Raw genomic sequence first — 27,817 nt, forward strand, 5'->3', positions numbered from 1 at the left:
GCAGAGATGGAGGGGACATGAAACTGGGGGCAGAGATGTGGGGACATGAATCTAGGGGCAGAGATGGAAGGGGGACATGAAACTGGGGGCAGATGAAGGGTGTATATGAAACTGGGGGAGAGATAGAGGGGGGACATATAATTTACGGTGACTGTAGGAGGATTATACTGTGTGCGGGCACATGAAAAATTAACGAGTGGGCGGAGTCAACACGACAGTAGGCGGGGCTAAATTTGCTGCGGCGCGCTAAGCGCGCCACACATTTTGTCCCTCTTTTAGTTCTTCAAAAGTTGGGAGGTATGGAAATGGGGGGACATGAATCTGGGGGCAGAGATGGAGGGACATGAATCTGTGGGCAGAAATGTGGGGACATGGATCTGGGGGCAGAGATGGAGGGGACATGAATCTGGGGGCAGATGAAGGGTGTATATGAAGCTAGGGGAGAGACGGAGGGGGACATATAATTTACGGGTGACTGTAGGAGGATTATACAGTGTGCGGGCAAATGGAAAATTAATGAGTGGGCGGAGTCAACATAACAGTGGGTGGGGCTAAATTTCCCGCGGCGCGCAAAGCAAAAATGGGAGGGGGGGGGCCCAGACACTTAGGCTGTATGGGGCCCCAAAATTCCTGATGGCGGCCCTGATCGTCACTGAGGGTGGGTTGCTGGTCAGCCACCACAAAATCAACAGGAGATGGAGGAGACTCCAGTGTTTGGGCATCTGGACACAGAAAGTCGTCTGGCAGCTCCGTGGAATCGGGAAATGGAGGGACAGGGAGAGTGACAGTTAAAGGACCAGAGAACAGCTCCTGGGAGCAGGGAAAGTTGTGATTACTCTGCTGGGAAGATTGGGCATTTTGGGAGGAAGGCTGACCAGAATGTTGTGTAGGAGGAGGAGTTGAGGTAGAGGCTAACTGGCTGGCGGATAATGTGGTGGAAGCATTATCCATCAGCCATTGTAACACATGTTCCTGGTGCTCGGGCCTAGTTAGGTTTGTGCCCTGCACCCTACTTAATGTGGCCAGCAAGCCGGGGACTGTGGAGAAGCGCAATGCTTGCTGCCCCTGAGGAGTAGGCACAGAATGCGCTGTAGCTTCACCGCGACCTTGCTCCACAGCAGCCTTCCCACGCCCCCGACATCACTGATGGTGCAGTTGTCCCTGTGGAAAAATTTGGTGGTCTCCTCAAAGGGGTTACAATAATGGATTTCAAAATAACACATTGTCCCAGTGGCTTGTGGCACGCAGTAATCCTTCTTCATTTTCTGCTGCTCACACAGACACTCCAGCATCTGCAACATGAAATTCCAACAAGTTGATGAGGCGGTGCAAAGGCAGGCTGTTTTGTTTCTGCACGTCCAGCTAAAATGCGTAGACACGTTTCTGACCATGATTGGCAACTCATTTTAAAGGGGTTGTCCCATCACAAGGATCCTATCTATACTGCTTGTTAATGTGAATGTAAGACTTTTCCTAAATACATTGTTTCAGCAAAACTGCTTTGTTTGTCCACTATCTTACTTTATTCATTTTTTTGGGACACATCCCTTGACTTATCTGGTCATAAGTCAAGTGATGTATCAGGCTGCTCTCAGGGGGGAGGGAGGAGGGGCTAAGTGCACGGGAGCGAGCCTGAGGGGGGGGGGGGTAGTTTACCCTTTGGGGGGAAGAGGCGGAGAGGCGGATGCCGGGGAAGGTTAGACGCCAGCACAGATGCCAGCAACATTGCTATGCTTCTGCCCTGCATGAAGCCAGCAGCGGCAGGAGCGATGCTGCTATTCTGGGGAGGGGGGGGGGAGGCGGATGTCGGGTCTGTATTCGCATTGTGAAGGCTAGACTGGTCTACGAGCGCACACGCAGGGCCAGCGGCATCTCGACGCTTGGCTTTGCACATGTGACCCCGCCCACCAATGACGCAACAAAGCCGGAAGACAGAAGATTTCACAGCAACGAAGACTGGTGAGTATGCGACGTGGGACAACGCTTTTAATGGCTTCCTATAGTAAAAATATTTTGTTTTTTTTTACTCCCCACTTTCAAAAGGCCATAACTTTTTTTATTTTTACATTCAAAGAGCCATATGAGGGTTTTGCGGGGCAAATTGTACTTTGTAATGGTACTATTTAATATTCATTACTATGTTCTGAGGAGCTGGAAAACAAATGAAAATGGAGTGGAAATGGAGGGGAAAAACAGCCTTTGAAAACAATGAAAGAAGAAAATTTCTTGGAGTTGCCACATTATGACACTTTTATATTTTTCCATATACAGACTGCATAAGGCATCCATTTTTTGCTAGGCCAGATGTACTTTTTATTTATACCATTTTGGGGAACTTCTGATGTTTTGACTGCTTTTTATTCAAATTTCTATGATCAGCAAAACGGCCAAAAACAGGGGTTTAGCTCTTTTCATTGCTTTTTTCACACTGTGGCATTCACCATATGGGAAAAATATTTTTATAAGTTTGTACTTTGGGTATTTGCAGGGATACCTAATGTGTATGTCTTTCACATTATCTACTTATTTTTATAGCTGATTTTTTTTTTAAACTTTTATTTTTAGACCAACCCAGAGGGTCTGATCACTATTGCAACACACTTTAATGCTAATGCATTCAGACAATCCTATACGTCTATTACAGGCTTCCTAGTGCGGATTGGGGGCCAGCAATCCACCACAGAATGGCAGTGCCCATGCGCCACCAGGAAAATGGTGCTTTAGTCATCATTTCTATCAGGTCTCTTCTGTATAATACAATGGAGACTCATCCGTTATGGCTGACCTGACCAGTAAGGATTATAGTAAAACACACTGTGTCAGAGTCAGGGTGAATTCACACTGAGTAAACGCTAGCTTATTCTGAACGTAAAACACGTTCAGAATAAGCGGCATCTAAAGCAGCTCCATTCATTTCTATGGGAGCGGGGATACGAGCGCTCCCCATAGAAATGAATGGGCTGCTTCTTTCACTCCGTGCAGTCCCATTGAAGTGAATGGGGAGTGCCGGCGTATACGGCAAGCTCTGCTCATGCCGGAGCGTACACGCCGGCACTCCCCATTCACTTCAATGGGACTGCACGGAGTGAAAGAAGCAGCCCATTCATTTCTATGGGGAGCGCTCGTATCCCCGCTCCCATAGAAATGAATGGAGCTGCTTTAGACGCCGCTTATTCTGAACGTGTTTTACGTTCAGAATAAGCTAGCTTTTACTCAGTGTGAATGCACCCTCAGATTGGATTTTTGAAGTTACAATTGCAGTTTTTATGTATAGCTTTTTTAACAAAAAAATATATTGCAGAACCCTCAAGAAAATGAGATTTTGAACTCAAAGCGTGACATGGCCAGTTAAAGTAACATAAAACATTTTGTGGACACTTACAGAATGCAGTGTAATATTGATGAAAGGTCTGACACTGCATAAAAAAAAATTGCAACAATAAAAAAAAAAAGAGATTTGGCACTGAAAGGGTGACCTGGCCAGTGTATGTATATGTAACCCTGTGGACATTACTATCACAGTACAGCATAGTGCATCAAAGCAGATTAGTCCTGAATTTTCCAAAAGCTTAGGTTTTGGGATTCATCACCCTTCATGGGTTTCATACACTATTGTACTCTGAGGTATAGGAAGCCCCTTGGAGGTGAGTAAACTTAGTTCTATTCACCTTGCCTCACCTCTTCTGGGCAACCTCACAGCGTCTGGTTGTCTCCAAGCATCTGCATCTTCCAGCTTGTGGCTGTCATCATACCTAAGTGGGCACATGGAGCATGCTGACATCATGGTGCTGAATCAAAGCTTCATTATGTCAACACTGAAGCCCAATCGCAAGCCTTAGCGGGTTCAGCTCTCTCATCCACCATGTGTCCTGTGACTCCTGTTGTCTGCAGCTTAGTGCAAGAAGACATGCAGTGATTTTATTTATTTATTTTGCTTATTTATATAGAGCCATCATATTCCACAGACCCCTGAAGACACTGGCATTCCAGCTAAACATGTCTGAAGGCATCCCCCCTTCAAGCAGTGGATCTCCTTGGAAGGCTCCTTTTTGAGTCTTCCCCTCCATCTTCTCCCCTGGTTGGACTCTGTTTGTCTCCCTCCTCTGAGCTCTCATCCCACTATTGGGCCCACCCTTAAGGTGTGCAGGGCACTCTTCCAGAAGGACTGCCTCTCCCCTTCTCCGTCTCCTTTGTTCCCTATCCTGGGCAACCCTGCCTTTCCGGCAGGGCTCTCCCCAAATGCTGGAGTGAAGCAGGAGTGCAGAGAGCTATGCACTTCCATTCCGGGGGTGTTTGGCTTTCTCATGGAGACCTCCTTGCTGCCCCGAATCTTCCTCCCCTAGGCCCTTGGCAAGTGTTGCAGCTCTCCCACTTTTTATCCTCGTTGTCCGGCTCAGGTGATTTTGATAGGCCCCTTACGGGCTTTGAGAGGGCCTGTACTGGCTCCGGTCTTCTCCGCCATTCTTTGTCAGAGTTCTACACGTTGCTGGTCTCCCCCCCTCAGGACCACAGACCCTCCTTCCTGAATAAGTGGGAAATGGATCTTAACCTGTCCTTGTCGGATGCGGATTGTACTCGGATCTTGGAGCTCGCCCATAAGAGCTCAGTGGCATGTAAGTACCAAGAAGCGGGTTACAAGATCCTCACTAGATGGTATCATGTCCTGTCCCAGTTGCACAGGTTTTTTCCATCCTCTTCTCCGCTCTGTTGGCGCTGTGGCGCATGTGTTCTGGAGCTGTCAGGTTTTGAGAAGATTTTGGGCCAGGGTCCACCGTCTGATCTCCCAAATCTTCCAGACTACCATCCCCAACATTCCGGCCTTCTTCTTGCTACATCTCTCCGACGTCTCCCTCCGCGCCTACCGTAAATCGGCGATAAGACACTTGATCAATGTGGCCAGGGCTTGCATTCCTGCCCTTTGGAAGTCCCCCAATCCTCCCTCTCTTAGTCATTGGCTCCATGAGGTAGAGGAAATCCAATCCATGGAGGACCTCACGGCGTCCCTTCGAGACACCCATGAGGCTTTCGTGAGGGCCTGGACTCCCTGGATCCTTTTCCAGGGGTCCCGACGATATAGGGACATTATGGGCTAAGGGCTTTGCCTTGTCTCGTGGTTTATTTGTGGTCTGGACCAGGGGATCCCCCCCTTACCCCCCCTCCCCCCCCACCCCTCGCCTTTTTTCTCTCTCTTCTTCCTTTCTTCCCTTCTTTCCCTCCCCCGCTTTGTTCACTCCCTTTCTCTCCCTTTTCTCCCTTGTTCGGTTAGGGCAGCATTGCCACCTCTCCTGCCTTACTGAGTCAGTAGAGGCCGTGGTTCCGTATTGCTGGCCTCTATTTGTTATATATTTGGCCCTTTGTTTTCATGTCGGGTCTTCTTGGTTTTGATTTTCAGTTGAGTGTCGTTTCACTGAATTTAAATTTAGAATTTATAAAAAAAAAAAAAAAAACATATCTGAAGGCAATCACTCTTCTTTTAAATTCAGCAATTGGCTGTTGATGGTCATATCAGAGGGGACTGCAGGAAGTGCCAGATTTGCCAATAGGCTAACTAGGCTTCAGCCTTGGGCCTCAAGATCAAGAGGGGCCTACATTCAAATTGTTAGCACAATTAAAATCACACTATTCTAAAAACAGTGAACACTAAAACACAGCCGAAAATAAGGAGAAATTCTACGCATATAACAAACATAAAATTGTATTGGTTAAGATTGTGGAGGAGTTACCACCAGAGAGCAGCAAACAACTTGCCCACGACATACAAAGACCGGAAGCTGACATAAGTCACTCTCTCTTCTACTTTGTATTCGACGCGGTGAGCAGCAATGAAGGATCACGCTCTTGACAATAAAGTATTTGTTCAGCTAATCTAAGAATGAGTAAAAGATTTGAAAGTGGCGCAAGAAAAAGAAGCTACAAGAGTATGAGGCAAAAAAGCTAAGGCCGATTACTGCTTACATGCATGTGCCAACTAGTACTACTCAATTGGAAGCAATGCAGCACGTTGTATGTGAGGACACGCCTGTTGCACCAACTGAAAGTGAAAATATGGAACTAATTCAAGAGCAACTTACTGAACACAAATATACAAACGAGCCACAAGAAAATAATACAAATATTCAGAATTTTTTTCAGACAACTAATGAGAAACACCATGTTCAAGATGTTGCAAATTTAGATAGTGATGTCAAATATATGTCTACTGTAACAAATGTTGGCTTGTGGACAAATTTATCGCAAAATTGTTAGCACAATTAAAATCACACTATTCTAAAAACAGTGAACACTAAAACACAGCCGAAAATAAGGAGAAATTCTACGCATATAACAAACATAAAATTGTATTGGTTAAGATTGTGGAGGAGTTACCACCAGAGAGCAGCAAACAACTTGCCCACGACATACAAAGACCGGAAGCTGACATAAGTCACTCTCTCTTCTACTTTGTATTCGACGCGGTGAGCAGCAATGAAGGATCACGCTCTTGACAATAAAGTATTTGTTCAGCTAATCTAAGAATGAGTAAAAGATTTGAAAGTGGCGCAAGAAAAAGAAGCTACAAGAGTATGAGGCAAAAAAGCTAAGGCTGATTACTGCTTACATGCATGTGCCAACTAGTACTACTCAATTGGAAGCAATGCAGCACGTTGTATGTGAGGACACGCCTGTTGCACCAACTGAAAGTGAAAATATGGAACTAATTCAAGAGCAACTTACTGAACACAAATATACAAACGAGCCACAAGAAAATAATACAAATATTCAGAATTTTTTTCAGACAACTAATGAGAAACACCATGTTCAAGATGTTGCAAATTTAGATAGTGATGTCAAATATATGTCTACTGTAACAAATGTTGGCTTGTGGACAAATTTATCGCAAAATGATGTATCATATTGGGTAGAGAAGGGCCCTTCTCAAATTCAGCATCACTGTGGACCATTTTTAAATTTTAAGCGAGAATATAAGAATCAGTCCCGATTTTGTACAAAAGCAATTTTTTATTCAGCAAAAGCCAATGGAGAAAAATATACCCTAGAATGGCTGGTGTACTCTCCCTCAAAAGGCAGCGTTTTTTGCTTTGTTTGTAAACTCTTTCCAAATATTGCATCAGCATTAACTTCTGAAGGGTTTAATGATTGGAAAAACCCTGCTATCATTCATACTCATGAAAATTTGGAAAATTATAGGAATGCTATGTTAACGTACTTAACAAGAGCAAAAGGGAAAACTTTAACTTCAAAGCTACAGGAAGAAATAAGAAAAGAGCAGCAATACTGGCATTACGTTATAGAAAGAATTTTCGCTGTAATTTGCACTCTTGCAGAGCGAGGCTTATCATTTAGAGGAGACAATGAAAAGTTTGGAAGTCCAAATAACGGCAATTACTACTTCTAGAACTAGTAGCATTTATTTATTATCCGTGTCACATTTTTATAAAAGTTAGCACCAATAACAACATGTTTCATTTAACATATTGATATATATAACAGTAATGATGTATTTTATTATCTCTCATGTAATTTACAAACTTAAAAATGGGAGGTGAAAGGGCCTCATAAGTGGAATAGCCTAGGGCCTGTTTTCATCTAAATCCAGCACTGACTGCAGGTGTCAATTAGACCACTATAAACAATGTTCTATTCAATAAATTTCCCACTTCATAGCATTGGGACACATATAAGATTTCCCAGCAGGATTAACTGTCTATGTATACGGCACTTCTGTCCTCTAAAAGGTAGGGGAGTAGAGAGTTCTCTGCAGCTCTATTAATGGGAGTCCCAGGCTCTCACATACTGCGGTCATTTTGTGAGGTAGTCTAGGATCTAGTTGGATGGTGATGTTCCACTCTAACAAGGTCCAGCTTGTCTCTCAGTCAGCGCCGCGCCTCCCATGAGGCGACCTGAAGCAACCGCTTCAGGCGGCGTTATGCCAGGGCCTCGGGAGGGCGGCATTTTTGCTGACCTAAGCCAGTCCAGGACAAGCTGTCCTGGACTGGCTTAGCGTCATCGTGTCTGCAGCCCGATACGGGAAGCGAGCGGTGTATTGGGGCGGCCCTGCTGGACGCAGCGCTGCTCCAGCGGCCGCCCCTCACACTCAGGCAGAGAGCAGGTCCTCTCCCTGCCTGCGAACGCCGCTCGCTCCGCTCGGCCACGCCCCCTTTCCGTTCGACCCCACCCCCTCAGCGCCGCCCCTCCTCCGGAGGGGGGGGGGAGGGCGGCTTTCTGACGCTTCAGGCGGCAGAAAGCCCAGGTTCACCCCTGCTCTCAGTATCCCAGACTGTATGGTGTTAAAAGCACTGGAGAAATCAAAGAACATAATTTTCACAGTGTTCCCTGGTTTCTGTAGGTGAGACAGAGCTCTCTGAAGAAGGTGGATGATGGCATCATCCAACCCATTGTCCAGCCAATAGGCATTGGAGGGGGTCCATAGCAGAGCTCACTAGAGGTTGGAGATGTGTCAGGACCAGTCTATCTAGAACCTTTATCAAGTAGGATGTCAATGCTACAAGTTTGTAGCCGTTGAGGTCTGTCGGATGAGGTGTCTTAGAAACTGGTACTACACAAGATGTTTTCTACAGTTGTGGTACCACACCCAGCTTCAGGCTTATATTGTGCATATGTGTAATAACACCACACAGCTGGTCTCCACACACTTTAAAGGGGCTCTATCACTGGGAAAAGTCATTTTTAACTGATCACATCCTTGCATAGCCCACTGAAACCACTGAGGAAATTTACATACTAAAGGTAAGTGTGGAATAGCCTTTCTAATGCCTATGCAAAGATGTGATTAGTTAAAAATGACTTTTCTTAATGATAGAGCCCTATTAAGAACTAGATGACAGCTAAAAGAATATTATTTGCCAATAAGCATATTATAATAAATGATTCATTTAACCCTAATCACCTATTGGAATAATTGTTGCTGTTAAGGTGAATCAGATAAACCTATACTGTAGACAGAGACAGAGTAGACAGAGAAGACAGAAGTAAACAGAGTTCAGCTTCTTCCTCCTCCATCATATCCTTTACTCAGATAGGGCAGCAGAATACACCCAATTCACTTTAATATGCTATATTAACTTAATTCCAGGTCTACCCATAAATATTCAATGTCTAGCCAATGCCATATTCCAGGTTATCAAATACTACAGTTGGAATTTTCTATGGAAATTGTAAAAGTAAATAACCTTTTTCTTGGTTATTTTTCATGCTTCATGCTTGAAATGTGATCTACATTTTTGAGACTGTATTTGGTGTTTTCTCCACAATGTGCATGTAATTGGCTGATATGGAAGCACTGTCAGCAGTGTCACACCTGTAAACGCTCAGCTTCTTCACTGATTGATGGGAAACTGCAAGAAGAACCCTGCTGTGACAAGTATGTGCGGCATTAATGAGAAGCTGCATATGATACATTAATATATGCACCGGTATTATTCTTACTGACAGAAATACTGTATGGGAGAAAAGAAACTAGCTGCATTCTTTCACGTACCTCTCAACTTTTAAAGAATAGCAAGAGTGGACTGACTGTGTGGCACACAGCATGGCAAATTTACGTGAACCACCTCCAGCCTACCCACTTTGACTTTACCCATTTCACATCTTTTTTGCCCTCACATAGTAGAACGCCCCTATAGTCACCCTGACACGATATATCCCCATATTATAATGCTCTCCACCCACTGCCCCCACAATATAAAGTCCTCATATTGGTACTTTGCAGTATAAAGCCCCTGTCCAGTTGCCTCTTCAACAACTGCAGGACTCTGTAAACCACGCAGCACAGTTAGAGACTATTGTGCATGCACAGGTCTCATCTCCTACCACATTCACCTCATTCTCTCACTACATACTGAGTGAAACACCCGCAGACATTGCAATAGTCCAAACTGCCATTGTCTTCTGGACAACTACCTTTACCCAACGAGTACACATACATCACCAGCTGCTAATGCATTAGCCTTGCTGATGGGTGTTTGCTGTAAGGCTTGTCACCACCATGGGGACCCTGCAGAGCTCCCCCAGGATGGAAAACCAATTGCTTCCTGACATTTAAAGGGTACCTGAGTTTTCATGAAAAGTTGAAATATCTGAAGTCTTGCTGGGCAATGTGTTCTATGACTGTATAAGCCTTCATACATGATGTCCTATCAGTTTTTCTGCTGCTAATAATCACATTATGGCTGAAACATATTTTGCATTTGTCTGTTTGTGTATACTATAAGAAGAGTCTGCTCCCTCCCCAATCCATTAATGATACTGCTCTGCCATTCTGTGAGGAGTAACTGTACAATAGCAAACAAATAGCTGAGGAAAAAAAATCTATGAATAGCTGCTTGCTGTATGGGAATAATATCCCATCTGTAATCACACAAGCAGACAGAAGTAAATACAAGTACATAGAAGACTGTTTTTCTTACATTGTAAGCTATGACATTTGCAGAATGTAAAATCATTTGCACAGAGCAGTTTGCAGAATTGTGTGTGGAGTCTGTGAGGAGAATGAGCCTCTCCCATCTGTATTTACCTTCCTCCTCTACTCACTCTGGTCCCGCTTAATTAAAGAGGACCTTTCACCATTTTGCCCACAGGCAGTTCTATATACTGCCGTAAAGCTGACAGTGCGCTGAGTTCAGCACACTGTCGGCTTTCCCGATCTGGGCCCAGTGTGAAGAGCTTACAGTCCCGGTACCGTAGCTCTTCTATGGTCAGAAGGGGGTTTCTGACAGTTAGCCAGAGACGTCCTTCTTCACAGCACAGCCAATCGCGCTGTACTGTGGAGCGTGGAGGAACTCCCCCCTCCCTCCCTGATAATGCTCGTCTATGGACGAGCTGTGTGAGCAGATGGAGGAGGCGTTCCTCCACGCTCCACAGTACAGTGCGATTGGCTGTGCTGTGAAGAAGGACGTCTCTGGCTAACTGTCAGAAACGCCCTTCTGACCATAGAAGAGCTACAGTACCGGACCGTAAGCTCTTCACACCGGGCACAGATCGGGAAAGCCGACAGTGCGCTGAACTCAGCGCACTGTCAGCTTTACGGCAGTATATAGAACTGCCTGTGGGCAAAATGGTGAAAGGTCCTCTTTAAAGTATCTATGGATGAACAATAGCTAGCAACAGTGAGTGAATTGCAATTTAGCTAGAAGGGAGACATCTAGTGGCAGGATGAACTTTAGAGTGGTTTTGAAGCTGGAAAGCCATTTTACATTTATCAGAGACATGTTCATCAGTGGTCAGTTTTTGTCTTGCATAGCACAATTTTCAGTTCTTCATCTACTATGACAGAAATGGAGCAGAGTGAGATAGGGATGACCAGTAAGGCAAAAAATACCATTTATACAATATGGCTCACTACTCAAATGAAGCTATTTCAATGGAAAATGCTCCACTTTCAATAAATTTCTCAAATGTGTATGAAAGAACTAAAAATGCTGATACATGTCAAAATATATATATATATATATATATATATTTGACTAGGAAATAGATATACTGCTGATGTTTGAAGGGATATTTTATTTCAGACATGTCTTTACACTTTGCAGATTTTGATGTCAGAACCGGGAAAATTGTTACAGAAGTTTAAAGTATGGTTGCAGGAATACTGGAATGTGACAGACCTCATCTCCATCTTGCTCTTCTCCATTGGAATGATGCTTCGCTTACAAGAGCAACCCTTCAGCAGCTATGGGAGAGTGATTTACTGTGTTAACATTATCTACTGGTATATTCGTCTGCTAGACATCTTTGGTGTGAACAAGTACCTTGGACCCTATGTTATGATGATTGGCAAAATGGTGAGCAAATTCTTTGGCATGTATGAAGAACATGTTGTTAAAAATAGTAAACAAAGTTTAGTATAGTCTACATAAAGCTAATAATGGACATATTCATAAAAGTATTAGAACACGTCATCACATGCATATGGGAGAACTTGCTCTAGCGCCACTTTTTGGAAAATAGCTCCCTATACATCAATGTCTGACTTTCCAGAAACATAGTGGCATGATGTGAGAATAAAGTCAAGCCAGATTATCTGCTCCAAAATTAAGTGAGACATAGATCAAAAGGGGGACACCTCATGAAACAATGTAAATAAGCCAGAATGAGATCCTTCACATATAACAGTGGTCTAGTGCCTGGTTTCTCAGCATGTGGTAAATTAGGTACACTATAAAGGTATGCTTAGTTTAGTAAGGTGAAAAACACTGGTCTAGACCTTTAAGTAACCCTACACTTTACTATGCCTAAGTACGGCCTAAGGATTACTAAAGCTACCTTCAATTCTACAGTGTAACAGTTGCTATATCAGCCAGGAAGATTGCAATGTTTATTTGAGGTCTAGGGTGTGGGAATCTGAAAATGGAAACTTGGTTTAGCATGGGGCTCTGACTTTATTTTTCCTTCTGGTGCTAGCTTCTATTTTAGAAGAACAGTGCCAAGGAATAAAGTTGTCACCAACCAAGAAACGAAAAGCATGTAGGTCTACTGGACTATATTCTCTTTGTTGAAAGTTATACAGAAGTGCTGGCTGAGCTTAAGAAATCATTGAGGTTATGGTGGAGTTATTCTTTCTACCAACTGAAATAGTGACATAACCTTAAGCAATCTCTACAAGCAACATAGCTCCAAAATATCTTGTGGTCTACCAGGTCTGTAAATAGAAATGAGTCAAACAGCCCTTGGGGTCATAGGATTTATTGATAGCAAAGGCAGAAAATTTTATACTAGTGTGGCTAAAGGAGAGTAACTAGTTCATGTTAAGTTTTTGGACACTTCTTTACTGTTATATTTAGTTAAAAATGCAAAATCACTGCAGATGAGTTCTAAATGTTATTGACCATGGCGAAAAACCTATTGTACCTGCCTTACATATAACATTAGCCTCCCTTTATCCCAATACAGCAGGGGTGCCCAATACGTCGATCGCGATCTACCGGTCGATTGCGAAGGACGTATGGGTCGATCGCGGGATGCAGCCAGGGATCCCCGGTGTCTGCTTGTTCACAGCACAGGCTGAGAATCATCTCTGGACACTTGCAGGCGGGGCCTTGCACTCATTCGCAGTCAGGGCAGCAGTGGCCCCGCCTGCAAGTGTCCAGAGATGACTCTCAGCCTGCGCTGTGAACAAGCACTCCGGACACTTGCAGACCGGGCAGCAGCAGCTCCGGGGATGACACGCTCCCCGCTCTTAGGGATGAAGGGAGCCGGGGTGCTGCTTGTTCACAGCGCAGGCTGAGAGTCATCTCTGGACACTTGCAGGCAGAGCCGCCCTGACTGCGAACAAGTGCAAGGCCCCGGCCTGCCAGTGTACAGAGATGATTCTCAGCCTGCGCTGTGAACAAGCAGACACCGGAGAGCTGTCTCCTGTTCTCATACCCCGCCCATAGGCCCCACCCCTGGCCCCGCCCCCGCCCACAAGAAGTGGGTAGTAGATCTTATCCTTGGTAAGTTTATAATGTAGCTCACATGCTGAAAAAGTGTGAGCACCCCTGCAATACAGTATAACATAACCATAATGCTATCTAAACAAAATGGAGCCCCAGATGAATTTTAGGCCAGTTCTCCCACTATTGTAGCTGATTCTTAGTTGATTTGACATCCCTTGAATGACACCAAGTACAGTATCATGATGCTAGAGTGTAAATAATAGTGGCAGGCTTTCAAGAAACATTACATATCCACAATCTATATAAGGGGTAATAAACTACTTTTGTTATGTATTTCACTTTTGTAGATTTGGAGAAAAAACAACTTTGAAATTTTATGCAAATTATGTAGCCGGGGCCCCAGAGGAAACCTCTGGAAACTTTCTATCAAAAGTGCTGTAGGAAGAATCATGACGCGTAGCCGGTGTGGTTTCTCTCGCAGCGCATTTTTGCTGCTAGACGCTGGCTTAGGCCCACGTTGCAGAAACGCAGCGTTTATTGTTGCAGATTTTGCTATAGATTTTTTTGTCAGGAGTGGCTTGAAAAGGAATGGAAAATATAAAGGAAACTATTAGACATTACCCTTCTGTTATATCTACTCCTGGCTTTTGCTCAAAAAACTGCAACAAAAAACACTGCATTTCTGCAGTGTGGGGCCTCTGCCTTAAAGATTCCAATTTCCCATGAAACTAATACCACACGATATCACATGCTAACAAACCCCATCACAGGCAACAATTCATACCCCACTGGGTGGCCATATGTAAACAAATTTTGGATAGCTAGAAATCACTTGATGATACTATTTCAAAAATTGGGTTGTTTTCAGAAAACCCTCTTTACATGTGATAAACATATCTGGAGATATCCAGTCCAGAGGACAGGTAAGAAAGGGCACATCTGTTTGTCCTATCTATGAAGTTATGTAAAATTTCTAGAACTATAAAAGTTCAAAGAATCAACAGTTTTCTCTCGCAGGTTTTATAAGTACTTGGCTGAGTCGTTACTAACAAGGAATCATCAGGAGTAGGATTTATGTACGTGACTTCAAGTTCTCTTCCTACACAAACTGTATCATTGTGAAATCCCACACATCTCTAACAAAGTCATCAAAGCCCACACATTACACTACACTAGTTCTGCCTGTCTCTTAAACATGGTGCTAAAATCACACCGCTTACTAAGTATGACTGTGCTGATAATAAGAAAAAACAAACAGTAGTCTGTGTCAGCTAAAGAAATGGAAAGCAGGAGGCCTGCTATATCACGACTATTCTTCAAGATTAAAAAAACATTTTTTACCGTATATACTTGAGTATAAGCCGAATTTTTCAGCACAATTTTTGTGCTGAAAAAGCCCCCCTCAGCTTATACTCGAGTCAAGCAAAAAAAAAAAATATATATATATTTTTTTTTTTTTTTTGGGGGGGGGGGCGGGCTATGACCAGCCGCAATAGTAATGTATAGAATCTCCCATAAAATAGTGAAAAAAAAGGAGCTTTAAAAAAATATAATAAAAAAAATAATAAAAGTTCTAAATCCCTCCTTTCCCTAGAATACATATAAAAGTAGAAAATGATTTTGAAACACATACACATTAGGTATCCCTGTGTCTGACAGTGCACGGTCTACTGAATATAGGGGATCTGCAGTGCTCCTGGTCCGTCAGAAAGGGGTTAATAGGAGCACTGCAGATACCCTATATTTAGCCAGGCTGAATTCCAAGTGGGGGAAAAAAAACCCAGTCCTCAAGCTCAGGGAAGGGGCAGACAGACAACCAAAACACCCCCTCCCCTTCCCCTGCACCCAGGAACTACTGCACCCAAAAACTCTGACCATTTTAATTTTTTAAATTTTCCAGTAGCTGTTGTATTTCACATCTAAACTTATAGACTGATGTTTTGCCTAAAAACAGATGCAGATTTATTGCTGACCTTTCATTTGTATTCTTTAATACATATCAGCAATAAACCCTGCACAGGGCTCCCTCCTGAAGGGCAACACCCAATGGAAATGACAAAAAAGAGAAAAATTAGAAGCACTGCAAACAATATGCTTGTTTCATGGAGACAAAATCTTCCAGACTATAAACACTCTGGTGTTGCTCAGCAGTATTACACAAGATAGCAAAACAGCACTGTGGCACTCATTATATTGAGGAAAAAGCAGCAATGGTAAAACATCCATGGAGGGAGAAGCGTCTGGCACATGGTGTAATACAGCATGATGGCACAGATAGTGACAGCTATTTCATGCTAAAAGTGCTTCCTCAGTCAAGACCATAGGTGCCATAGCACTTTCTAATTCGTTTTCCATGCTCTTGACATGCTCTCTGGCACCATCTTGCTGACACAAACCATTTGCCATTGTTGAAACAAAAGGCAGCTTTTACCTCAATATGGTGAGTGCCACGGTGCATATTTTCTAATGTTTGTGCCCCTTGAGAATGATTTTGGAAATCAACAAGGTGTTCATCATCCTGTAATGGGATGAGGGGGTGTGATGGCACGAACTAGACGCTGGGATACTAACTTGGATCGCCTTTATGAACAGATTATACTACATTATTTTTTCATAAGAATGGCATAGATGCTGGTTGATGATGATGGTTACAAACAATTGCAGATACTTCACTGCTAGAGATGAGCGAGTACTGTTCGGATCAGCCGATCCGAACAGCACGCTCCATGGAAATGAATGGATGCACCTGGTACTTCCGCTTTGACGGCGGCCGGCCGCTTAACCCCCCGCATGCCGGCTACGTCCATTCATTTCTATGCGAGCGTGCTGTTCGGATCGGCTGATCCGAACAGTACTTGCTAATCTCTATTCACTTCAAGTACAATTCTACGCAGCTCTCTTCTTGCATATGCAATACACGTCAATGGAGGTTAGGTGGATCTCGTGGAAGCTTCTCTATACCACAGCCTGCCTATCGAGGAATTTCTGACAGGATAAATACTTCATACAGGTCTGCCCAGACTGCCCCGTGCCTCTGGAGCTCCTCTGGACCAATAGATTGCTACTGGAGAGGGGAACGGGGAAGGAGATTGAACAGCCCACTTACTTGAGATTTCCACAAGGAATGTATAGTTCCACTGGGTTAAATGAAGATACTTGATACAGGAATGGATGAAGCACGTGATAACTGCCCGTCGGCCATGGGACGATTATAGGAGATACATAGAAAGGAATCCAGCTCCTACTCCAATTCCATAAAATATAACTTTTATTGCATCAACTTAAAAAATCCATGGAGGATGCAAATCACAATTCATGTCACAGTAGATCCATGACAATAAGGAAAAGAGCTGACGCGTTTCGAGGTAGAGAAAAGGACCTCTTAGTCGTAGCTACGACTAAGAGGTCCTTTTCTCTACCTCGAAACGCGTCAGCTCTTTTCCTTATTGTCATGGATCTACTGTGACATGAATTGTGATTTGCATCCTCCATGGATTTTTTAAGTTGATGCAATAAAAGTTATATTTTATGGAATTGGAGTAGGAGCTGGATTCCTTTCTATGTATCTCCAATAGATTGCTACCTTGGTTTTGAGCTTGCATGTTTCCTGAAATTGGGTGGTCTTGCTGTAGCAACTCCTGCTGGGGTTTCTGTAGGTCTTGCATAGCTTTCAACCATTATATCAAAAAGGATGACCTGCAATGACCTGCAGCTATAATAGACATACAGTGGGTATAGAACTAATGTGGTTTTAGATGCAACATGTGGATGAGACTTGTAGAAATCCACAATGCTGTTATTGTAGATGGCAGCAAGTCAGTTGATGGGAAGTTTGCAGCATAACAGTATAATGACCCTTTTTGCCCACACATACATTTTGTACCCACATACAGTATAATTGCCCCATGCAAAGTTTAAAGACTCCTTTAGCCCACATACACAGATTAATGGTCTTTGTTGCCCCCACACCATATACACGTTCTACCAATAAGTATTTGGACACCCATGCAAATGAAGATATCTGTGATTATGATGTACGTCACGCTTTCCACCATTAAATATCGTGTAGGAAACAGAATTGGTGTTAGTCGTATGCAAGATGCCACGAAGTGCAGAGTTATATACTACACTTGCTCTTAGCCAAAAGGCCGAGAAGTGATACGAAGTGCAGAGTTGTCCGATTTCGAGAAAGGGGTAATTGTTGGGTATCGCAGACTCAACCAATGTTACTTCCAGGATGACAACGCCAGCTGTCATGTAGCAATGTCTACCATAGCTTGGTACTGTGACAATCAGGTTAACCGACTGACTGGCCTGCCCAGAGCCCAGACTTGAATCCTAAGGGGTGCAGCAGCCGTCAAAAATCGGTGAAAGAACTTACCTGTCTTCTCCAAGCCGAATGGAATAAAATACCACTAGCCATCATACAAGGACTTGTGGAAAGCATGCCCCGGAGGGATGAGGCTGTAATTACCGCTCGTGGAGGCTTTACCAACTATTGAATATGAATAAATGTTGTTTTTTTATTCTACCATAGATGTCCAAATACTTATTGGTAGACAGTGTATTGGCCTCCTTCTGCCCCCATACACTGTATAATGGCTCTATTTTTCCCAACACGCACAGTATATTGGACCCCTCTTGCCCTCAAACACCATAAAATTGCACCATTTTTCCCCACACACAGTAAAATGGCCTCCATTTGACCCCTTCCACACAGTTTAACAGCCCAATTATGCCCCACATAATTTAATGGTTCAGTATGCCCAATAGTTTAAAGGCCTAATGTTTCCTAACACAATTTAATGGCTCTCTTTTCAACCCCACACTCAAAATAATGGTCCATTGGCCACATATGAATGCTTTCTCTGTTGGCCGAGCCCCAGGATCCAAATTCTGCTACACATTTCGTCATGCCTTACCTCTCGTAGCCGCACCCCTTCTCTGTGCTCTGACACTACCACAAATTAACTCTATAAGCACTGGAGCAAGTGAGAGCTTTCATCTCTATTTAATCTCTGATTAATGCGCTTATTGCCCAGAGCTCTTGGACACCACACTGCACTGACCAACATTTACACAGATAACCATAACAAGCCATCTAACACACCAAGAACTTTATACAGGAGTATTTATACACATATGAATCAGAGTCCATCCAGCACTGCATATGGAATTGCAGATGAAAAGGCCAAGGGATTCCTCAGGATTTATTGTTGTCTGTCATTAGACAGATCTATTTTATTGCTTAATCTGTTCTTCCAGTCCTACAATGGATGAATGAATGAAAGAAGACTGATGTGAATGCACCTTAAGCACTTGTCTTCTGTTCCAAAATTCCTTAGGTCCACCACTCTCCCCCACCAGTCCACTGCTTCCTCAGGATTAGAACACATAGATCACATCAAAGGGAGTCTATCAGCAGAAAAATCATTATTAATGACAGTATCTTATAGGTCTGCTACTACGCTTTCCAAAGATGCCTCTCTTATTCTGCATTGCAGCTCCATTTTCAAAAATGTCAGTGTTTCATTCTTAAGCATATTAGCTAAAAAGATTTTTAGGGGTGTTTTTTTTCTACAAGAACAAAGGGAAACCATCTAAAAATACTTGCAGGAAGATCAGAAGCAATGTCCGGAAATACTGTTTCACTGAATGGCTAGTTGAGGCTAGGACCAAACTTCCAGCAGATATAGTAGAGAAACAATAAGTGAATTTAAGCATTCCTGGGATAAACACATGTCTATCCTGAGATAAAATGGATATAATATAAGGGCAGAATATACAGATAGACTATATGGTCTTTTTCTGCCCTCAATTTTCTCTGTTTCTATGGACCTCAGGGTTCAGAAACAGTATAGTGCACAATATTTTACAGTAAGTATGGAACATACACAGTATATTTACATGACTACAGTATAACACCAATATGTAATTTCTAAAAGTGACATACCTATAGTCTTTTATGTAAGATGGGCTGTATGAGGCTTACCCCCTTAAAAGTGGAGGTCTCCATTTTTTTTATTTATGCTTTGGGGTTCCCATGCTTTATGTAAACCCCTCAGCAGTGACTCAATGGTTAAACATTATATATTCTCCCTGTTTTCAAGGGGTTTATTGCATAGACGGAACTACAGCCTTGTGGTTCCCAGTACAACCTTTGACCAGGGCCTCTTCCCCCCTATTTGCAGCATATTTTTGATAATGACAGTTATGGCTACTGCAGTGGTACCTCAGATACATGAAAGGGATACAACTACAGTAGCCACAACTACAGTTAACAAGAAAATTGTGGATGAGTACCACAACACCCAGGATGTAAATAATACTAAGAGCTGCATGCTCTTTGAAACAGCTGATCTGTAGCGGTCCTAACAGTCTAAGAGAGCTAAGAGATCAGTGGGATTCAACTCCCTCTGTCCCTGATGATCAGCTGTTTACAAGTACTGTGGTGTTTTTGGTAGCGCCCTGACCCCTTTATTATTTACATCGCACAGTATCTGTTTTATAGTGACCGTGCAATGAATTTACACCCAATAATAACATCACATGGCCTCTATAAAAAAAGATGGCCTGTGATGTAAATAGTGAAGGGGCCTCACCCAGTATAATATGCTGCCAAGAACCCCCCCTCGAGCCACTTCCGGCAAACCTCACAAGATTTATTTCAACAAATATGTGTGAACTTTAGCCCTCCAGTTCATTTCAGTGCTATTATTATATCCCCAGATACAGAGTATAATAGACAGAGGCCCATGGGAGGTTAGTTAAAATAGTAAACACTTATACTCACCTTGCCTCACCTCTCCTAAGCATCCTTTCTCTGTCCTGCTCTCTCCAGCATCCTCTTCGGTCTTCTCCTGCCTGCGACTGAGGTCACAGGCCCCAGGGGTAACACCTGGGGCACGTGACCTCAGTTGCAGCCAGGAGAAGACCAAAGAGGATTGGGTTCCAGTGGTCATGTGAGGAGCATTAAGGTCAACATACCCCACGTGATCACTGAGGCCCAATCCCAGGCCCTAGCGTTGACCCACGAAGCACATGACCTCAGTCACAGGGAACTGTCGGAAGCCCAGAAGACGTGAGCATCAGTATTATTTTTACCCACCTCACCTGGACAGGCTATTTTTGGAAAGGGGCCCGGTAACATGTACAAACATCACATGATGCTGAGCCCCTTTCCATTAACAAAATCGCCATAATGGTGCTGCATGGCCCTGGCCATCTCCAGCTGATTGTGAGACCCATTGGTGACAAGAACACATGGGTTTGGTCTGTGTACTCCATGGAATATGTTAGCACTATATTAATAGTTAAATCCTTGGAAATCTCAACTTTTGCTTATCTCTGCTTTCTATGTTCTCATTCCATACAGATGATAGACATGATGTACTTTGTCATTATCATGTTAGTGGTGTTGATGAGTTTCGGTGTGGCAAGGCAAGCCATTCTATTTCCCAGTGAAGAACCATCATGGAAACTGGCTAAGAACATATTTTACATGCCTTATTGGATGATCTATGGTGAAGTCTTTGCTGACCAGATAGACCGTAAGCAAGTCCTTTCTGATTTTCGAGCTACTTGAAATATTTAGCATAGTTGTAAAAGTTTAGTCCTGTATACCAAATAAATAGCCCTGGACAGAACTTCATGAATGTGAGGAAACCCTACTTAAGCAGGTATATTTCTCTTTCATTATTATATAATAAACATCGGATTTGTATTACTTATGAAAATCTAAGCTTTTCTCTGCATATTTCATGCTCAGCATCAGTAACCACTGTCTCATTTACTCTATTATATTTTTTCTGGAATTGATCATAAAAGACAAACTATACTAGTGTGAGATGCTGGCAGATCTCTTATATGACCCACTGGTCAAAAATCTCATTAAAAGTCTCTTGTACTCTTAGTTTGAGGCCACGCTGACACACCATAAACCTACACACAATTTTGCCATGGAAATCTGTGTGTGTGTGTGTGTGTGTGTGTGTGTGTGTGTGTGCCATTACCTTGAATGATAAACTCACCTTGTGATTTTTATGTGTATTTTCGTCATAGATTTGAAATCCACATCAGTAAAGTGAAGTATCTGGATTTTGCTCGGGATCAGCAGTGAGCTAGCACAAGTGATTAATCCCATTGAATAGGGCGAGTTTATGTGTGGTTCTGTAACAAATAAAACTGAAAATCTATGGCAAAGACTGAGGATCATCTGGTTCTGTTGTATGCAGCCCAAGATCAATCTGCCTCCAGTCTCATTACTTGTGCATAGAGTCAGACTAGGGTTTCTTGGGCCCACCAGAGCTAGTGTTTTTGAGAGCTCAACCTCCATCTATTTTAGGTGTGCCCACTTTTCTTGTCCAAGGGCCACACTGTCAGATTGTACTGTTCCCAAAGGCGCAGGGAAACCTAAAGGGGTATGCCATCTGAGATATTTTTGACATATTGACAGGACAGCCAAGAATTTTTAAACTATGATAAGCTAAAAATGTAAAGAGCAACATCGCTACTTCATCACCTCCTCTCTGGAGTGCAATACAGGGTATCAGTGTGCAGCGTATGCATGAAATAGTGATTCAAACAGGACCAAAAAGAGAATATTAATTATGCGCCACCACCTCAGGTACAGTGACTTGCAAAAATATTCATACCACTTGAACTTTTTCACATTTTCTCACCTCACAACCACAAACTTAAATTTATTTTATTGAGATTTTAAATGATAGACCAACACAAAGTAGCAGATAATTGTGAAGTGAAAGGAAAATCATACAGGGTTTTCAAAATGTTAATCAAATAGAAATCTGAAAAGTGTGACGTGCAAAAGTATTCAGCCCGCTGTACTCGGATACCACTAAATAAAATCCAGTGCAATCAATTGCCTTCAGAAGTCACTTAATTAGGTGTAATCAAGTGTTATTGAATTTTTTATATGGAACAGAAGAATAATAGAACATAATATGTAGGGGGAAACAAATAAGAATCATGTCATAAGCCATTACATAGGCAAATAACCAAGTCAAAGACAGGCATATCAAGCGGAAAACTAGTAGAAAAACAATCAAGAGATAAAGCGTAAGATGATAAGGATACAAAGACACAAGGGGGAACAAATCACAAGAAGCAAAAATTAGGAAGGAGAGGGGGGTGGAGGTCACCAACAAGAAGAGGGGGGGGGTAGAGATCACCAGGGCAGAAGTCACTTAGTTAATACAGTCCAGCTGTGTGTAATTTAGTCTCAGTATAAATACACCCGTCCTGTGAAGGCCTCAGTGATTTGTTAGGGAACACTGATGCTGTGAACAAACAGCATCATGAAGACCAAGGAACTGACCAGATGGGTCAGAGATAAAGTTGTGGAGAAGTTTAAAGCAGGGTTAGGTTATAAAAACATATTCCAAGATTTGATCATCCCAAGGAGCACTGTTCAATCCATCATCTAAAAATGGAAAAAGTATTCTATAACTGCAAAGCTACCAAGACATGGCCGGCCATGATACACACTGTGTTCCAAATTATTATGCAAATAATATTTTCAAAAATTACATATATGAATTTCAGTCATTTTAATTTTCCAGTCATCAACTACTACAGTACAATTGAAAGGTTTTTGAACAAACTGCCTATGATGACAGTATATTTTAATAAAAAAAAAAACATAAAATGCACTCAAAATGCATGTTCTAAATTATTATGCACAGCAGAATTTTCAACCTTTTAATTTTTTATAAAGAACAAAAAAAATGGTCATTTGTGAAATTATAAGCATTAGCAGGTTATTACAAACTGAAATCTAACAGTTTTCAAGTCAAAACTTTATTCTAGGTGATGTTACATTTGCACATAGGACCGCTTGTTCGAAAGCAGCTTCTGAACTCTCTTGTCCATTGAATTTGTCAGGTTTTGGATGGTTTCTGCTTCAATTGTTTTGCATGAGGACTGAATACCCTCCTAGAGCTGTTGCTTAGATGTGATCTGCCTCGCGCCATCATAGACACTCCTTTTGATGATGCTCCAGAAGTTCTCAATGGGGTTGAGGTCAGGGGAGCATGGGGGTCACACCATAAGTGTGTCCCCTTTTATGCCCATAGCAGCCAGAGATTCAGATGTGTTATTTGCAGCATGAGACAGTGCATTATCATGCATGAAAATGATCTTGCTGCAGAATGCACGGTTCTTCTTCTTGAACCATGGCAGGAAGTGCTGTTTGAGAAACTCCACATACATTATGGAGTTCATCTTTACCCCTTTAGGGATCCTAAAGGGGCCGACAATCTCTCTCCCCATGATTCCAGCCCAAAACATTACTCCACCTACTCCTTGTTGGTGCCGTAGCCGTATTTGCATGGGGTGTCCATCAACCAGTCATCCTCCACTCCATCCATCTGGACCATCGAACGTTGCACGGCATTAATTGGTGAACAAAACAGTTTTGAAGCCCACTGGAGCTCACTGGAGCCGTTTCTGCTTGTGTGCAGTGGATAGAGGAGGTCGACAGGATGGCTTACGCACAGCTGCAAACCTCTGAAGGACCTTGCATCTTGTTGTTCGGGGGACGTTGAAGGCACCAGCAGCTTCAAAAACATGTCTACTGCTATGACAAGGCATTTTTGCAGTTGCTCTTTTAACCTGACATAATTGTCTGTTGGAAAGAGTCTTCAATTTTCCAATCAGCTACATACTTCTTGATTGTGCGATGATCACGATGAAGTGTCTTGGCAATGTTGATTGTAGTCATTCCTTGACCTAAATACTCTACAATTTGTTGCTTCTCAGCAGCCGACACATCCTTTTTCTTTCCCATTTTGGCAGAAAATGTAGGCTGCTTAATAATGTGGGACAGCCTTCTTAAAGAGGACCTTTCACCACTTTTGGGCACATGCAGTGTTATATACTGCTGGAAAGCTGACAGTGCGCTGAGTTCAGCGCACTGTCGGCTTTCCCGATCTGTGCCCGGTGTGAAGAGCTTACGGTCCGGTACCGTAGCTCTTCTATGGTCAGAAGGGCGTTTCTGACCATTAGCCAGAGACGTCCTTCTGCCTCGCGGCGCCAATCGCGCTGTGCTGTCGAGTGGGGAGGAACGCCCCCTCCCTCTGCTCACACAGCTCGTCCATAGACGAGTATTATCAGGAGCGGGAGGGGGGAGTTCCTCCCCGCTCCACAGCACAGCGCGATTGGCGCCGCAAGGCAGAAGGACGTCTCTGGCTAATGGCCAGAAACGCCCTTCTGACCATAGAAGAGCTACGGTACCGGACCGTAAGCTCTTCACACCGGGCACAGATCGGGAAAGCCGACGGTGCGCTGAACTCAGCGCACTGTCAGCTTTCCGGCAGTATATAACACTGCATGTGCCCAAAAGTGGTGAAAGGTCCTCTTTAAGTAGTCTTGCCTTTTTAGCACAGGCATCTGCAATTGCTTTCAGTGATATAAAAAGCCCTGACACACATCACCATTAGAGATGAGCGAACACTGTTCGGATCAGCCGTTCCGAACAGCATGCTCCCATGGAAATGAATGGAAGCAGCTGGCACGTACACTTTGCCGGTGGGCCGGTCGCTTAACCCCCTGCGTGCCGGCTACGTCCATTCATTTCTATGGGAGAGTGCTTTTCGGAACGGCTGTTCTGAACAGTGTTCGCTCATCTCTACTCACCATCAATGAGTTTAACTGACAAACAAAAAAAATCTTACCTTATCACTCCAAAACACTTTTTGCATAATAATGTGGAACACAGTGTAAACTGACAGATGGGGCAAGGAGAGCACTGGCCAGAGAAGCAGCCAAGAGACCCATGATAACTCTGGAGGACCTGTAGAAAATCAAAGCTCAGGTGGGAGAATCTGTCTGCAGGACAACTATAAATCATGCACTCCAAAATCGGGTCTTTATGGAAGAGTAGCAAGAAGAAAACCATTCTTGAAAGAAAGATATAAGAAGTGCTGCTTGCAGTTTGCCACAAGTCATATAGGGGGACACAGCAAATGAAGAAGAATCTGCTTTGGTCAGATGAGACCAAAGTTTAACTTTTTGGCCTAAATGCAAAGCACTATGTGTGGTGGCAAAGTAACACTGCTCATCTGCCTGAGCACACCATCCCCACTGTGACACATGGAGGTTGGAGCATCATCCTGTGAGGAGGCTTTTCTTCAGTAGGGAGAGAGAAACTGGTCAGAGTTGATGGGAAGATGGATAGATCTAAATACAGGGCAATCCTGGAAGAAAAACATGTTGGAGGCTGGAAAAGACTTTAGACTGGGAAGGAGATTCACCTTCCAGCAAGCCAATGACCCTACACATACAGCCAGAGCTACAGTGGAATGGTTTAGCTCAAAGGATATTCATGTGTTAGAATGGCCCCGTCAAAGTCCAGACTTAAATCCCATTGAGCATCTGTGGCAAGACATAGAAATTGCTGTTCAAAGACACTCTCCATCCAATTTGGCTGAGCTTGGCTATTTTGCAAACAAGAATGGGCAAAATTCTTAGTCTCTAGATGTGTAAAACTGGTAGAGATATACCCCAAAAGACTAGCAACTGTAATTGTAGTGAAAGGTGGCTCTACAAATTATTGGTTTAGGGGACTGAATACTTTTGCACGTCACACTTTTCAGATTTTTATTTGAATAAAATTTTGAATACTATCACTTTCCTTCCACTTCACAATTATCTGCTACTTTGTGTTGGTCTATCACTTAAAATCACAATACAATACATTTAAGGTTGTGGTTGTAAGGTGACAAAATGTGGAAAAGTTTAAGGGTTATGAATATTTTCGCAAGCCACTGTATGTACAAGGCATAACAGTTTTGCTTAACAAAAGTTTGTTTGGATGGCTTTTATAATGACTTAAAATAGGACTTAGGCAAGGTTTGCACTAGTATTGGTCTCTCTGTCGTTCAGGTCTGCCGGGGAACCCAAACAACAGAGAGCCCTTCCTCTAAAACAACCATTTACCTGCAGACCCCATAAACTATAATGGGGTCCCCTGGGTTTCCGCCGGTTTAATACTGAAAAGTCCTCCATGCAGGACTGTAATTGTCTCCAAAGTCAGCTTCAAACAAGGGTTGTCTTCGGCTGGAGGCCCATTACTATGTCCGAATCTCACCCCACTCGGGTACCAGTGGTAGGCCAGTCTGACCTTGTTTTTTTTATTTCTGTTCAGTTTAAGCAGAGGCAAAAAAGTGTATTTTTGTCTTTAGATCAAAGTCCTCAGTGGACTCAAGCTGCCAATGTTCCAAAGAGAAGACTTTCTTCCCTCCCACTTTTCCATACACTTACAAGGTATACCAACCTTCATCATGTTATTGTAGAATTCAAACATAAAATGGATCTTTATTTAAAAAAAAAAAAGTAGCTTTGTAAATGAATTAATTATTTATCTGTATTGATGTCCTATCCAGAAGATAAGTCATCAATAAAAGATGATTTAGGGGGTCCGACACCTGGGAACCCTGCTGAATCACTATTTACTTTGCATTCCATTTGTTTCATTGCATTCTTGTTCTATTCATTTCTATTGGACAAGGCTGTAATTACATTGCACAGCCATTATGAAACGAATAGTATGCAATGTATAAAGAGATGATGCCACTGCACTTGTATGAGTGCTATAGCCCCTTCAAACAGCTGATCTGGGTTTCGGACCCCCACTGATCTTTTACTGATAGCCTATGTTGAGGATGGGCTGTTAAGGAATGCCCCCTCTGACAGTACAGCGCTATGGACTCTACTGTCAGGAGGGGCATTCCTCACAGACTGTCAGAAATGCCCTTCTGACACTGAAGAGCTATGGTAACAGCTCCGATAGCTCTTCCCCCGGGGCATATAATGGGAAAGCAGTATATTAAACCGCGTGTGCCCGAGGACATGAAAGGTCCTCTTTAAGTCCATTCAATGATGTTGATTTCTTGATGTCCTCTCCCCACCCACCGAGACTCTCTGCTAATTGACAGCTTTCTCCCTATGCACAGTATATCAATCAGTGGCAAGAGGTCAGGGGGAGTATACTGTAGAGGAGCATAAACCTGGTGGCAGATTTTCTCTAATCCTGTATTACATTCTTGCCAGAACAGACCACCTCGTAATTATTTCACATGGCCCCAAATACCAAACTACTGACTTCATCATGTCTCCAAGCCAAGCAGAAGTGACGTACGCCCGATTTTATTTAGCTGTTTGGCTTCATGGTAATAACTGAATAGAAATGTTTCATGCAGAACTGATGAGACAGCTGAGCCAGTAAAACCATCTCCAGCAGTGCTGCATGCAATATAAAAGAATTTTCATTACCAATGAGCAGTCATGTTTTCTATTAACCACCCAGTAGCAAGTATTTTTCTATTATTTGTACAATAATAAATTGATAATATTTGTTTGATACTCTAGGAATGCTTTTTTAAGTTACATTTTATGAGATG

At 43.0% G+C, this 27,817-nt stretch overlaps 1 protein-coding gene across 2 annotated transcripts in view; it reads left to right on the plus strand.

Moving 5' to 3' along the window:
- Positions 1-27,817, plus strand: part of TRPM3 (transient receptor potential cation channel subfamily M member 3) — a 389,792-nt gene that overhangs the window by 337,604 nt on the left and 24,371 nt on the right. For both annotated transcript variants that reach the window (XM_075278698.1, XM_075278690.1), the window contains 2 exons: positions 11,553-11,804; positions 20,773-20,947. In XM_075278698.1, coding sequence (XP_075134799.1) covers positions 11,553-11,804; positions 20,773-20,947 — 427 coding nt within the window. The remainder of the gene's footprint in view (positions 1-11,552; positions 11,805-20,772; positions 20,948-27,817) is intronic.

This window comes from Leptodactylus fuscus, chromosome 1, assembly GCF_031893055.1.
Source record: "Leptodactylus fuscus isolate aLepFus1 chromosome 1, aLepFus1.hap2, whole genome shotgun sequence".
Classification (NCBI taxonomy): domain Eukaryota; kingdom Metazoa; phylum Chordata; class Amphibia; order Anura; family Leptodactylidae; genus Leptodactylus; species Leptodactylus fuscus.